This window comes from Lissotriton helveticus, chromosome 5_1, assembly GCF_964261635.1.
Source record: "Lissotriton helveticus chromosome 5_1, aLisHel1.1, whole genome shotgun sequence".
NCBI lineage: Eukaryota > Metazoa > Chordata > Amphibia > Caudata > Salamandridae > Lissotriton > Lissotriton helveticus.
Window position 1 is genome coordinate 465,747,678 of NC_136065.1, and position 15,090 is coordinate 465,762,767.

General features: G+C 43.6%; 1 protein-coding gene across 2 annotated transcripts in view; it reads right to left on the reverse strand.

The window, feature by feature from the left end:
- The window catches only part of VCL (vinculin), a 349,916-nt gene that overhangs the window by 114,784 nt on the left and 220,042 nt on the right, over positions 1-15,090 (reverse strand). For both annotated transcript variants that reach the window (XM_078642750.1, XM_078642749.1), the window contains exon 15: positions 3,834-3,942. In XM_078642750.1, coding sequence (XP_078498876.1) covers positions 3,834-3,942 — 109 coding nt within the window. The remainder of the gene's footprint in view (positions 1-3,833; positions 3,943-15,090) is intronic.

Genomic DNA, 15,090 nt, shown 5'->3' on the forward strand with positions numbered 1-15,090 from the left:
TGGCCCAGCTGTACATATATTGTATAAATGCAAATGTGTTAAAGGATGTGTGCAAATGTGCAATTTTAGGTAACAAATAATGAGCGTGAATTAGTAATATGATAAATAATAGTCATAACCACTGTATTAATGATGTAGCATTTGAAACAAAATTAATAGAAATATTTAGAAGTATGATTAATTATATAGTTTAAGTATGCCACATTTTCGTGAAGGCACCATTTTAATAAAATGGACGCAGTTTCTAGTGGTCTGTTAGTCTTGCTACTGCTTATTACCCCTCCCAATCAATGACCCCATGCAAGGCTTCTCTCCCCACATTTTCCACAGAGCACAGTGCAGTGTGATGGAATTGTCTGACTCTTTAGAGTGTATATATTGTGAATGAAGCTTTCCATTATGTTCCTGATGTAACTTTTCTTGGAAGGAAATTTCCACTGGTGGAGCAGATACTGGTTTGCTAGCACACTAATATATTAATTAGTCTTTTGCAAGAGAATGTCTCATATTTTTTACATTACAGGATTTCTTTTGCGGTGGAAGGTAATGGAAGATTTTTGACTTTTCATAGAAGTGGAATAGCGCTATAGACTTATTTGTGATGATCCATTTTCTGATCTGTCTAAAATGTACTTTCGCTAATAACGCTATGCTGAATCTGCAGTTTTTCTCATTGTTTATGCGTAAAAATTGTGTAACACCTGTTTTTATGTGGGGGAGGGTGACTTTTACTTTTCCACACGGAACTCTGTTCGTTTGGGCTTTATTTTTCCCATAGAACTCTGCTCACATGGGCAAGACTTTAAATGTCCTCACAACCTTGTAATCTTTCCTTTAAAAATAATGTTAGCGTTCTTTATTTGAACCTGACCGTTCTGATTTCTGACTTTGCACTTCTGTATCTGAGCCTTCATGGCAAGCATGGATTTATTTGTACTACCTATCTTAATTTGTAATAAAACTCTTCAACTTCTCCCTGATCTAGTACTCAGTTCTTGAGCGGTCCCAGTTATTACTTACTTTATTTTGGATTTTACTCTATTTATTGGGATGAATGTCCTGTTATGTTATTTATACTTGATATAGCGCACAAATCACCAGATAGCCATCTCGGCGCTGCGGTATTGAGCAGATAGCATTTGCCACCGGAGGTCACATTAGAAGAGGTACGCTTTCAATGAATTCCTGAATTGGCTGTGGTTCGGACAGGTGCAACGGAAGCCCATTCCAATTGACAGGGGCCAGGTAAGAGAAAGATCTCACCCCACATCTAGCCCGACAGATGCAGGGGAAAGCACAATAGGACTTTATCCTTTGATCGTAGACTTCTGGTGGGAGCATAGGCTTTAACTCTCTGTTGAAGATACCTAGGACCTGCTCCTTGTGAGGCCTTATAAATGAGACCGCCTATCTTGAACATGCTCCTTTTCCTGACTGGTAGCCAATGCAGTGTTCTCAATAGAGGAGCCAATGGGGTACCTGGAGGAAGATCTAGAATAAGTTTAGCTTCCATGTTTTGCACCACCTGTAGTTTTTTAATCAAAGTCTCATTTGCTGTTGCCAGTAGTGAATTCCCATAGTCTAGCCTACTAACTACCATGGTTTGAACTAAAGTTCTTCTGACCGAAGTCGGAAGATAGGGCTATAGTATGCGTAGAATTTGCATATTGTGGCAGCACACACCAGGGGTAGCCAATATGTGATCTTTCATGGAAAGAGTCTGGTCTATTTTTATGACTAGTTCCTTCACTGATTGCTTAGACAAAGGAGCCAATCCTAGCTGAGAGGTCCACCATCCACTAGACCACAGAGAGGTAGCTTTGCCAAACAGCAGGATAGCAGTCGTATCTGTATTCAATTGTAAACAATTATCGGTCATCCAACACAAAATGGCTAGCACTCCCTTAGCAAAGCGATCTTTGGTTATATCCAAGTTTGCATCAAAAGTGAAGGTCCAATGAGTAACGTCAGCGTGAGATATAATTCCAAAGCCAAAAGGCTCGACAATCTTGGCCAAGGATGCCATATAGATATTAAACAGTGTGGGGCTCAAACATGAGCCCTGTGGTACCCCTTTGTCTATGAATCTTACAAGAGGTGTAAGGGCAAAGAGTAATAGTTTGGAATCTGTCATCCAATAAGTTGGATAACCATCTAAGAGCAGTTTCTTGAATGCCTACCTCATGAAGTCTCTTCCTCAGCCTAGCATGGGAGATCATATGAAACGCTGCAAAAAAGATCCAGCACCACATGCATAGTAGGGGTTCCTGCATCCAGTAAGAGTTTCAGAGAGTCTGTGACTACCAAAAGGGCTGTCTTTGTACTATGTCCTGGTCTGAAACCAGACTGTGAAGAGTCCATCAGACGATTGTTTTCAAGATAAGCTGTTGATTGTTTATTTATTAGACCTTCTAGCAGTTTGCCTAAGAGTGGTACCGAGATATCGGATGGTAATTTGCTAGGATGCTTAGAATACAGGTTAGCTATCTTTAAGATTGGTAGGACATGCGCAGCTTTCTAGTCAGAGGGGATTTCCACGGAAGAATTAAATAGGTCATGAATGGACGGCCCATGGTATTTGGAGAGTTAAGCCATGACTCTACGTGGCCAGCTGTCAAGAGGGGAACCTGATTTAGCCGTTCCTTGAGACCTCTGGACCTCCTCCAGAGAAAATGGCTAAAACCAAACTAGAGCAGGGTCATTGCTCCTTCCATACTTATCGTGTTACACAAGATAAACGGCTTGCTCATAGTAAGGTTGTTGACATTTAAATAGATGTGGGATTTTCTCTTGAGAAAAACGTAGCAAGAGAGTCAGATGATAGATTCTGTGATACTAAAAAGGGCTGCGTACACGCCTGAGGGTTTCTAAACTTCCAAATAATCTTAGGAAGTGCTTTAGGATCATTGCCTGCTTGTTCAATTTGATGGGTGAGAAAAAAACTTGCATTCAGCTCAAATATTAGAATGGTATCTAGCCAGGGCACATTTATGAAAATCCTTGTCCTGTGGATTTTTAGTTTCACACCATTTCCTATCAAGATTTTTACAGGCCAATTTTTCCATTTTAAGCTCTGTAGAATAGGAACAGAAGCACGTAGATTAAAAGAGCACATCTTTTTTGGAGGTAATGTTTTGTCCAAAGCTTCTGTGAGGGCTGTTTTAAGATTGCCCAACAAGGCACTAACATTGGAACTACTTGAAGGAGCATCAAGCTGAAATGAAATCCTTGTTAAGGAGTCCATGGAGAATGTGTGCCAAGGTCTTTGCAGCGTATTCTCCAACCATCTTTATTTTTCAGTAAGTTAGTTTTATGTGAGGATTGAATTTGGATAGGTATTCTATAATGATCTGTGCAAATTAAAGGCCTCAGTGATTCACAAGAAACAGTCTCACTATTAGTAAATATCAAATCTAGTGAGTGGCCCAGTGACTACTTGGTGCAGACCTAAGGTTGCCATGTAAGCCATAAGCCGCTCATGGAGAGTGTTGTATTTTATCATTAGATCAAGGCCGCTAGAGAAAATTATCAACAAGGCACAATTCGAGCACATGAAAACTCGATGCAAGGTATTTCAGTCACTGAGTAACTCACGGTTAATGGGTGAATAATACACAAAGAAACCTGCAAATAGTACCAAAGATAGCTTCACACAATTATCCTTAAACCCTCGATGAAAATCAAACGACTCTCTATGGTATGTTACATTCTGGATAAATAAAATTCTGTATACTTTTTCATACATTAAACAACACACATCTTTAACAGAAGACATGCCAGAGGTCATAAAATATGAGTGATCAAGCACACAAACATAAGAAAAGTGTCCATACCAGTCATCTTCTCCACATTATCAATCCATTGATTCTTCATGGTCTCAAAGTGCTCATAGGCAGCTTGGTTTCCTGGGTTCCGGAGGAGGATACGTGCTGCAGACACCACCTACCAAGAGGAACGTATTTGTTAGTGCTGGAATGGATAGTACCTGCTACAAAAGTGAGAAAAGGTCCCAGGATACACTTATCAAGCAACCACAGCCTTATACCTTATACCTTTGATGAACCACCTCCTACCTTTGTCCCCAATGTGCTTCAAACTTTAGGGCCAAGGTTGTCTATTCTGAGGCTCCTTGGTCTACTTCAAGAAGGAAAAAGCTACCTACCAGTATGCATCTGTTGTTGGCATGTAGAGCTGCAGAGTCTCACACTGTGCATTAGATCGCCACCTTGTGTTGGGCTCGGATGATTACATGTTGTTGTCGTCTTGGAAGAAGTCTTTGTAGTAACGATAGGTGACTCCTCCTCTAGACGATAGTGCGCATGGGCATCAACTCCATCCTTATCGATTGTTTTTCGCCATGATGGGAAATGATGGAGTTAGTAGAAATAAAGAAGGGATGTCCATGTGTGTATATCTAATTAGGATAGAACTGGGAACAGATACAGGTCCCGGGGAGGCGGGTGGGCGTGTGAGACTCTGCAGCTCTACATGCCAAGAACAGAGGCATACTGGTAAGTAGCATTTTCCGTTCGAGGCATATGAGCTGCAGATCTCACACTGTGCATCGATTGTACGCAGTGTCTCCCCTAGCGGTGGTCACCTGTATCTGTTGCAGTAGTTTGAAAGAGAGCTTTGAGGACAGCTTGGCCTACAGCAGCTTGCTGCTTGGCTTGCACATCAACACAATAGTGTTTCGTGAAGGTATGTGTTGTAGACCATGTTGCTGCCTTACAGATGTCTTCTAGGGGAATGTGCCCTAAGAAAGCCATGGAGGCTCCTAGTTTGCGTGTGGAGTGCACTCTAGGAGGAACTGTTAATGTACGTTCTGCCTTTTGATAGCATATTTGTATGCATTTTACAATCCACCTAGCAATTCCAGCTTTCGAGATGGGGTTGCCTTACTGTGGTGGTGAAGAGCTACAAACAATAGTTTTGTTTTTCGAAAGGTTTTGGTCCTGTCAATGTAATAGAGAAGGGCTCTCTTAATGTCTAGGGTGTGTAGAGCTATTTCTGCTACAGAGTCTGGGTTTTGAAAAAACACTGACAACTCTACTGATTGGTTTAGCTGAAATGGAGTAATGACTTTAGGAAGGAATTTTGGATTTGTTCTTAGGACCACTTTGTTACGGTGTAGTTGTAAAAATTGTATAGTGAAAGCTTGAATTTCACTTACTCTACTGAGAGAGGTAATAGCAATAAGGAAAGCTGTTTTCCATGTGAGGAATTGCAGTTCACATTTGTGTAAAGGTTCAAAAGGGAGTCCTATGCGCCTGGTAAGAACAATGTTTAGGTTCCAAACTGGAGAAGGTGGTAGCCTAGGAGGAATGATTCTTTTCAATACTTCCATAAATGCATTAATTGCAAGTACTCTAAACAATGACAGATGTTGTCTATTTTGTAGGTACGCAGCAATGGCTGCACGATGAAGCCTTATAGATGAATATGCTAGATTACATCTTTGTAAGTGTTAAAGGTAGCAGATAATATTCTGGACAGAAGCATCCAGCGGATCAATTTGATTATCGTTGCAGTAAATGGCAAATCTCTTCCATTTCGCTGCATAGCAAGCTCTAGTAGTAGGTCTTCTGGCTTCTTTAATGATATTCATTCAGTCTGGTGGTAGGTTAAGGTAACCAAACTCTAAGACTCCAGGAGCCAGATCGCTAGATTCAGTTGATTTGGATCTGGATGTCTGATGTCTCCATGGTTCTGTGTTAGCATGGATGGTGTCAGACACAGCTTTTGGTGTAGAATTATCGAGAGTTCTAGCAGCGTTGTGAACCACGGTTGGCGTGCCCATGTGGGAGCTACTAGGATCATTTTGAGAGACTGTTGTCTTAGCTTGCGCACTACTAGTGGTATTAGTGGGAGTGGCGGAAAAACGTACGCAAATCTGCCTGACCAGTTCATCCATATCGCATTGCCTTTGGACAACGGGTGTGGAAACCTGGCGGCGAAGGTTGGGCATTTTGCGTTTTCGTGTGTGGCGAACAGATCGATGTTTGGATAACCCCACTTGAGAAAGAATGGTATGAGAACTTGCTGATGTAGTTCCCATTCGTGAATCTGTTGTGTCTGCCGACTTAACAGATCTGCTATCTGATTGTGAACTCCTGGAAGGTGTTCTGCTAGCAGATATATTTTTTGTGGAATGGCCCATCTCCAAATGTTCTGTGCAAGCCGGGACAGTTGCAGAGAGTGTGTCCCCTCCTGTTTTTAAATGTAGTACTTGGCTGTCATGTTGTCCGTCGGATCAGGACAGCTTTGTTCTGTACATGTACTTGGAGGGACTTGAGTGCTAGGAATATTGCTAGCAGCTCTAGGTGATTGATATGGAGCACTTTTTGTTGAGTGGTACATTTCCCTTGAGTTGTATGATGTAGGAGATGGGCTCCCCATCCTGTTAGGGATGCGTCTGTTAGTACAATTTGTGGAACAGGCTCGAGGAACTGCCACCCTCTGAACAAGTTTTTGGTGTTCCACCACTGCAGAGAGCGATGTGTGCGGCTGCCTACCAACACCAGGTCTGTAAGTTGTCCTTGAGCCTGGTTCCACCGATGTGCTAGACATTCTTGCAATGGGCGCATTTGCAGTCTTGCATATGGAACAATGCAAATGCATGATGCCATCATGCCTATTAGTTGCATGAACACTCTGGCTGAGAGAGAGGTTTGTGTTTGAAACTTTGTGACTAAGGCTTGAATGCTCTGTATCCTGGCTGGACTGGGATAAGCTGGAGCTGTAGCTGTGTTTAGTGTAGCCCCTAGGTATTGATGTAAATTAGAGGGCTGAAGATGTGACTTGGTGTAGTTGATTGTGAACCCTAAGTTGTGCAATGTTTGAATGGTTTGAGATGTGTGTTGGACACAGTGATTGAATGACTTGGCTTTTATGAACCAATCGTCTAGGTATGGGAAGACATGGATGTGTTTTCTTCTGAGATGTGCTGTTACTACTGCTAGGCACTTTGTAAACACTCTTGGTGCAGTTGTGACTCCAAATGGAAGGACATTTGAACTGTTAGTGTTGTCCTAGCACAAACCTTAGATACTTCCTGTGAGAAGGATGTATGGGAATGTGGAAGTAAATGTAAATGTAAATGTCATGGTACTTATAGAGCGCACTGTCACCAGACGGTCACCTTGCGGTGTCGCCTATTCGGCTTCCTGGCGCTGATACTCATACCGCTGTGGAACCTCTCCTGGCTTTCCCGGTGAAGTGTCCACTCCTGGGCACCCCCAGGGTGAAGCCAGGCATCCTTAGCGCTGTTGGGGCCGGTGTGGAGGCTAAGCAAGCTATTGCCCAGAGTTGCAGCGTGGGGCCCGTGATTAGAATAGGCACCGAGGCAAGAATTAACAGGTCCGGGGAAATTGAGCCCGAGACCCCGCCGAGGCGGGAATCGAACCCTGGTCCCTGGCCAGAACTCTGCATCAGGGTCTGCCGCTCTAACCATTGAGCCACACTCCTCCAAGTAGTAGGCGTCCTTGAGATCTAGTGTAGTAAGGAAATCGCCTTGTTGCAACAATGGGAGCACTTGTTGTAAAGTGATCATATGAAAATGATCTGAGTGTATATATAGATTGAGGTGCCTGAGGTTGAGAATTGGTCTCCGTGTCCCGTCTTTCTTGGGTATTAGGAAATACAGCGAGTAAACCCCTGTTCCTTGATGTTGTAATGGAACGGTTTCTATTGCGTTTTTTAGAAGCAATGAGAGAGCCTCTTGTTTGTGCAGCGTTAGATGTTCTGTAGACATTGGACACTGTCTAGGTGGTATATGTGGAGGGGCAGGTGTAAGTAGCCATACTGGATAATTTGTCTTACCCACTTGTCAGTTGTGATGGAATTCCAGACAGGTAGGAACTGTGTTAGTCTGCCCCCTACAGGAGTGGAATGCTGTTGGGGAAGCAAAAGGAAGTCACTGATTTGTGTTAGGGGACATAGGATTACTGTTATTTCCTCGACCTCTTCCCTTGTTGTTGCCCCTATAGCCTCCTTTAAAATATCCTCTATTGGAGGATGTTTGTGTGTTGGTTTTAAAGGAAGCTGAATTGTCTGCTCCAGCTTGTTTGGAGCCTCGTCTGTAAAAGGAGCGACGAAAGAAGCCTCTTGCTTGGGTGGACTGCAGAGCTCCCATAGATTTGTCTGTATCAGTGTCTTTCTTCATTTTCTCAAGTGCTGTGTCTACCTCTGGACCAAAGAATTGTTGGTTGAATGGCTGATTTAAGATAGATGTTTGCACCTCCTGCTTAAATCCTGAAATGCGTAGCTATGCATGTCGTCTAAGTAGGACACTAGTGTTTATTGCTCTAGATGCTGTGTCTGCTACATCTAGCGCGCACTTGATGGAGGCATTTGAGATTAGCTTCCCTTTCTGTATAAGGTAATTTTCCTGTGGTTTATATTGGTCAGGTAAATGTTGTAAAAGTGTTTATAACTGATCATAATGAGCCCTGTCGTATCTTGCGAGGAGGGCTTGTGTGTTAGCTATGCGCCATGTATTGCTAGCTTGGCCAGCTATTCTCTTGCCTGAAGCGTCTATTATCTTTGACTCCTTCTCAGGAGGTGGTGCTTCTCCTGATGTCTGCGAGTTTGCTCGTTTTCTAGCGTTTGAAACGACTAGGGAGTCTAAGGGTAGCTGTCCCTTAATGTAGGCAAGATCCCCAGGAGCTGGCCTGTACTTTTTCTCTATTCTTGGATTTATGATCTTAACTCGTACAGGATCTTTAAACACTTCTGGGGCATGCTTGATGACCCCTTTAATCATAGGTAGTATTTGAACTGACTTTTGGGAATGTTCAAAAGTGTCTAGCAAAAAATCTTCTTCTGCCTCATCCGAGTGCATTGTGACATAATGATAGATGGCAGCCCTATTGAGTAAATGTCCAAAATCTATATTGTCTTCTGGAGGAGATGGTTTGGACGGGTATGGATGTGGATCTGGGATATCTGGCACATCGTGTGGATTTGGGTATTCCCAGTCTGGTGTATCACTTGGGTAGGGAAAAGGCTCATTTGGGTCTCCCCCTCCCCTATGGTATACTCATCATCATTCTGAGGTGGTGTATGTGGAGGTGAAGAATGAGCAGGAGAATTTTGAGGTGAAAGGTTTGAAGGAAGAGGAGGTGAAGGAGAGGGTACAGGAGAAGAAGGGTGCATAGGTGATGTGGCAGAATCCTTCTTCTTGACAGGCACTGGAGGTGTAGGTGCTGTATCTAATTTCCTCTTCCAGTGTGGCATAGTAGAGACATGTCCTGTTTGTGGATCAATGTAGATCCTTTTTTGCAAAGGATCAGGCTGAAAAAGCTCCTCTTGTTGAGGAACCGCTTTCGGCGCAGATTTTTCGGTTCCTGGCATGGTTGTACCTTGTCTTTAGCCTTAGGAGCTGGTATAGAGTCATTTGGTGTAGTTTTTGGCACCGAAGATGTCTTTGGAGTTGAGGCCCGTTTCGTGGGCTTTGAGGCATCGGATGTAGGCTTTGTGGGTTTCGGCACCGAAGATTTCGGGCTGGAAGCAGTTTTGGTCGGCTTGGAAGCGTCGGAAACAAGCTTCATTATTTTCTGAGCCGTCTTGTCTTTAGGAATTGACGGTTTCAGAGTGTACTTCGGAACCAAGACTTCTTTTGGTTTCGGTGACGAGGGAGCTAGTGGTATCGGCACGTGCGGTTTGCTCGGTCCCGAGCTACCGGAAGGCTTTAATATTTTCTTCAGAGCCGGGCTCGATGGCGGGGCTTTCGAAGCAGTGTTTCGGTCGCGACTGGGCCACGAAGGCGGAGTTTTGACCTTTGGAACCATTGTCACGATACTGTGACTTTTTCTTAAACCCTTTGGTGCAAAAAACACCCACGTACATAAAAGACACCAAACATTTGTTACAGGTCATAGACAAAATGGACTTCAACCCTGACACGCAACTCCTGGTGGGGTTAGATGTGGAGAGCCTATACACCAGTCTCCCACAGGACGCAACTTTGAAAGTTCTTCACGACGTCATAATGGCATCCCCCTGGCCCTACCACACCCCTAGGGATTTCATACTGGCGTGTGCCACCCTGGCCCTTAAACGAAACTATTTCGAATACGAAGGCAACTTCTATTTACAAACGAATGGTACGTCCATGGGCAGCGTTTTTGCCCCCAGCGTGGCAGGATTGTATGTACACCACTTTGAAAGCACCAACATCGCCACGGCCACTAACCCGTTCAACCATCACATCCTGAAATGGCACAGATACATTGATGATATCCTGGTTATCTGGCAAGGTTCACAGACTGACCTTGACAGATTCATGATCTGGCTCAACACCAGGGATCAATATCTGAATTTTACAGGGACAGCTAGCAATGAACTACTGCCCTTCCTGGATTTGGACATCAGAGCAAAAGATGGGACCCTGATCACGACAACATACTACAAACCAACCGCAAGGAATGCTTTGCTTAATTTCACAAGCTTCCACCCCCGTCCTCTCAAGGAAAACTTACCGTTTGGCCAGTTCCTAAGAATCCGGAGAAACTGCACCAACGTAAGTGACTACAAATCACAATCAGCCGATCTGGCCACAAAACTAGAAAACCGTGGCTATCCCAAAACCATCGTCCGTAGAACCCAGAAAAGGGCGAGAAATCAGAACCGTGATGCCCTTCTCGAGACCCACGTAAAGGAGGATCAGGAACAACCAATCACTTGTGTTACCACCTACAATACGGCGTCAAACGAAGTAGCAAAAATCATTAAAAAACATTGGAGGATAATCAACTCTGGCCAAAGAAAGTGGGACACACCAAGATTTGCCTACAAGAGGAACAAGAACCTCAAGAACCAACTGGTGAGCACCCGACCCAGACCACCGCCCAAACAACCTATGAACACCATTTTGAATGCGTGGGGACTGCCCAAAGTCATCGGACACTACCCCTGCAACGACTGCAGTGTATGTCACCTGACCACACACACCAAAACCCTGAACCTTGAGCCCAATAAAATCTGGACCCAGCTCAACCACACCAATTGCAACTCACGCAATGTAATATACCTTCTAACCTGCACGTGTGGCCTCCGTTACGTGGGGATGACCACACGCAAAATCAAAACCAGAATCACTGAGCATCGAAGTACCATAAGATGCAAGAAAAATGTAAGCAAACTAACTAACCACTTCATCACCCACTGCCACACACCCAATGACTTAAAGTGGACAGTGATTGAGCAAATCCCCGAAAGTACCATTGAGAATGACAAGAAACTCCTGGGCAAAGAACAGCGATGGATATATCGCCTTTCAACATCTACCAATGGCCTTAACGATGCCATCCCCTGGAACTCCCTGGCATATACGTGACCTTTGGACCATGTTGCCAACTTCCCGACCCCACTAGAAACCCCTTGTATGGTTCCCCTGGACATAGGGTCTCATACCTCAAAATATTGTTGTTACAAATTCCACCTTAATCTATGGCCCTGACTGTGTGCCACCAATGTCTGAACATATCATGATATGTACCAAGGCGGCACTCATTAGATACTTAGACACCACCTCCCTACATATGCGCGAATGCGGCACTTATTAGATTATTGTGATCGCGCATGCGCGAATATATAGCGCACATACGCTCAATGAGGCGCACATGCGCGGAGATAACACCTTTCCGCGCAAGCGCAATGCTAGCGCATTGTACCACTCATGCGCGAAGCCGCACCACTGCTCCTCGCACACCTGAGCGCTCGCGAGCACGATGACTCGGCAGATCGAGTCTCTCTACCCTTTCCCCTACTATGCAGGTGATAACAATCATACAATCAACAACAGTATAAAACCTCCACCACTATGGCCATTACTCACCGGTTCTGCAAAGGAGGCACTACAGGTCCACAGCAGGCTCTGGCCAACAATTCTGTGAGTATCATGATCGACCATCCTCATCACTGGTAAGCGTTTTCTCTCCCACAGGTTTCCCCTTAATCTAAGTGGCAAAACCCTTGTTTTTCACCCCACAGGGTCAACCCTTGCCACTTCTCAACCTTGAAGTAGCACATTTCTAAAACTAGCGTAAGAAAGAATTCTTGTGTTCTTCTTTTCTAGCACTATGCACTATTTATGTACTTACCGTGTTTTAGCCACTTCACCTTCGAAATCCAGTGCGAACCCCACAATAATGGTATCAACAATACCATTACACTATAGCCGCTTATAGGCAGCACCAACAACGCTATAAAGTCGGCAACCAGATGTATACATTGCTATACAGTCAAGTGACTCTATTTTCTCCTTGTATGTTTTGTCCTTGTTTTTATATGTTATATGTACAGGTGTTTTGAGATGGGAATCCCCCACTCACACATAGAAAAACACTTTAGGGCGTGTATACACATAGTCTGAAATATACACCCACTAGTTTTAATCACACACACGTATTTTATCTGTCCTGAAGAAAGCCAGCATAGTCATAAGGCACTGGCTGAAACATGTTGACATATCCCAGGATGTGGGAGGTCGTAACCCGCCTCTAACATCCAACAGCCTTATTTTTAACCGCTGACGGTGACCCATCTATTAAAGTATAATTTGCCTTCGGGCACTGGGATCCCCGCCAAGCCGTTTTAAACTCACTTTCCATAACACTCTTCACCGCACACTCAGCGACATACCTGCTCCGCTGTAATCAGGCGTCGAAGCACACCCGGGACACGCTAGGTGTCACTGGGTGGGCCCGATGATGAAGCATGCCACCAACTAGGTTGGTGGGTGAGGGCTTCATGAGCACACCTACCAGGTGCCACTAACCCGTGACAAAGCATACTTGAGTCCTTGAACTAAAAATTAAATTAATTTTTGTTATCTTTACCTATTTCGAGCTAGTCTCTTTTTGATTAACTACATTGAGTTTTGACCTTTGCCTTCGATTTAGGTGTAGGTGCTGGGGCAGGGGCAGGGGCAGTAGTACTCACACGTTGACCCAAAGGTATGGAGTCATCGGAGTCATCTGCCTCAGATACGATTTGGAGATCATCAGAATCTTCCTCTGTGACACATGGACCTACGTTGAAGATATCCACCGGTTCCGGAGCCGATCTCTGCATATCGTGTCGACGGGCCCTCCGATCTCGAATGGTCTTCTTGGATTGAAAGGATGCACAAGCTGTACAGCTCGACTCGTCGTGTTCTGGCGATAAGCACAGATTACACACCTCGTGATGGTCGCTGTGTGGAAATTTTGCTCCACACTTGGGGCATCTCTTGAACGGCGTCCTTTCCATGAGTTGTAGGCCTCACTGTGTGGATAGGCCCAACGGCCTGCGTCGATGACCGGAATCGATGGGATGATGTCGAGTCGATAGTTATTGATATTGAAAGTTGTTTGGTAAAGTTTTTACGCGTCGAACTTCTGGAAAAGTAGATTTAGAACCAGAGCGGAAAAGTTACATCCGAAGCCCGTGGCGGAAAAAAACAATCTAAGGGTGGAGTCGATGCCCATGCGCACTATCGTCCAAGGGAGGAGTCACCTATCTCATGACTACAAAGACTTCTTCCAAGACGACAACAACATACAATCATCCGAGCCCAACACCAGGTGGCGATCTAATGCACAGTGTGTGATCTGCAGCTCATATGCCTCGAACATATATTTTCTCTGGATTGACACATTGCTCAGATGCATAGCCCCGTTTCCTGCTCACCCATTACCTCACAAATACATGATGGAGGTAGGACTGATTCAGTTTTTCCACTAGAAGCTCTATCAATCATTTAAATTTCTACTCTGAAGATCTCACCTTTACGGCAATTTCGAAGCAAGATGCAAATTACTAGAAGGCACAAATCAGTTGATATCTCCTACTGGATGCACAGGGGTGCTCAATGTGTCCCTCTTAAAGCCATGACAATCTCTAACAGAGATTATTAAGGCACACAATGTGAACTAGCTTAAGTGTGCTCAACCTGCAGTGGCACTTTCTGCTCTAGCAGAGTCTCACATCTTTTGTTTCTGAAAGTGAAACCACAACTTTACGAACCTGTCAATTTTATTAAAGTATCTATTTTCTACAATATTTTTTAATATTTTGTTTTACTTCCAGGAAGGACATTGATTCCCGTAAAGGATTAGAAAGACTTTTGGTTTTTAGCATAAGTCTTATCACTTTCAAATGGACTATTATTGGTAACGCAGTATGCCCAACAATGACAGTCTCCATTGTGTGTTTTTTACATGATTCTCTTCTTCGACCTGGCCATGAGATGGCATTGGGATGAAAGCTCCTTGGGGATTGTTTGTTGTGCCACTGTGCCCTGTATTTATATTCTCTCTGAATCTTCTCCTGGCCAAACCAGTAGGGGTAGCATCACAAGTATACCTCAAACCTATCCCATAATGAACATCCACTTGCTTAGGTCACAAATAATAAAATGTGTAAGTTATAAAACAGAAATATTCCAACTGTCTCTATAGGGTCAATTTTCATAAAAAAATTACAATAATTTATGGCATGAAGTCAGACAACTGAATATTCAATCGGTAAAAGAGCTAGGGGTAAGAGGTAAGAGGTAACGGTTTGGGCTGTTAATCTGACCCCAAACCAAGTAATTGTCTTATTCTCCATTCCTTGGTAAAGTCAATTAATAACTCATAGTGAACAGCTGGTTACTGCAAATGCAAAGACATATAGTGGTTTGTTTTGATAAGTAAACATTTTTGACTATTAAAAGATTCTCTGAATGTTAGTGTGCATGTTTGACAAAATTCAAATGTCTGGGCAGAAATCCAGAGACCAGCATTTACATCCCAAAGGGAATGTCCACTGTTAAGGGCTTACACACAAATGTGCATTTAGGAGAGCAAAATTGACATTCATATTTTTGATTTTATCTGGCATCCTCATCTGAATTTTCCACTGAAAGCGAATCATTTTAGGAACTGCAACATGTGTATAGTTTGTTTAATTGCCAATTTTAATCTGTTTGTATAGTTTTTATTTTTAAAAATGAATTGTGTATTGCTTTTATGGTTTTAACTAACCGAATAAAGATATTTGACTGACTGACTGAAAGCAGGAAAGGCCGTAATATGTTCAATGTTGTAGAACAAAGTAAGATAT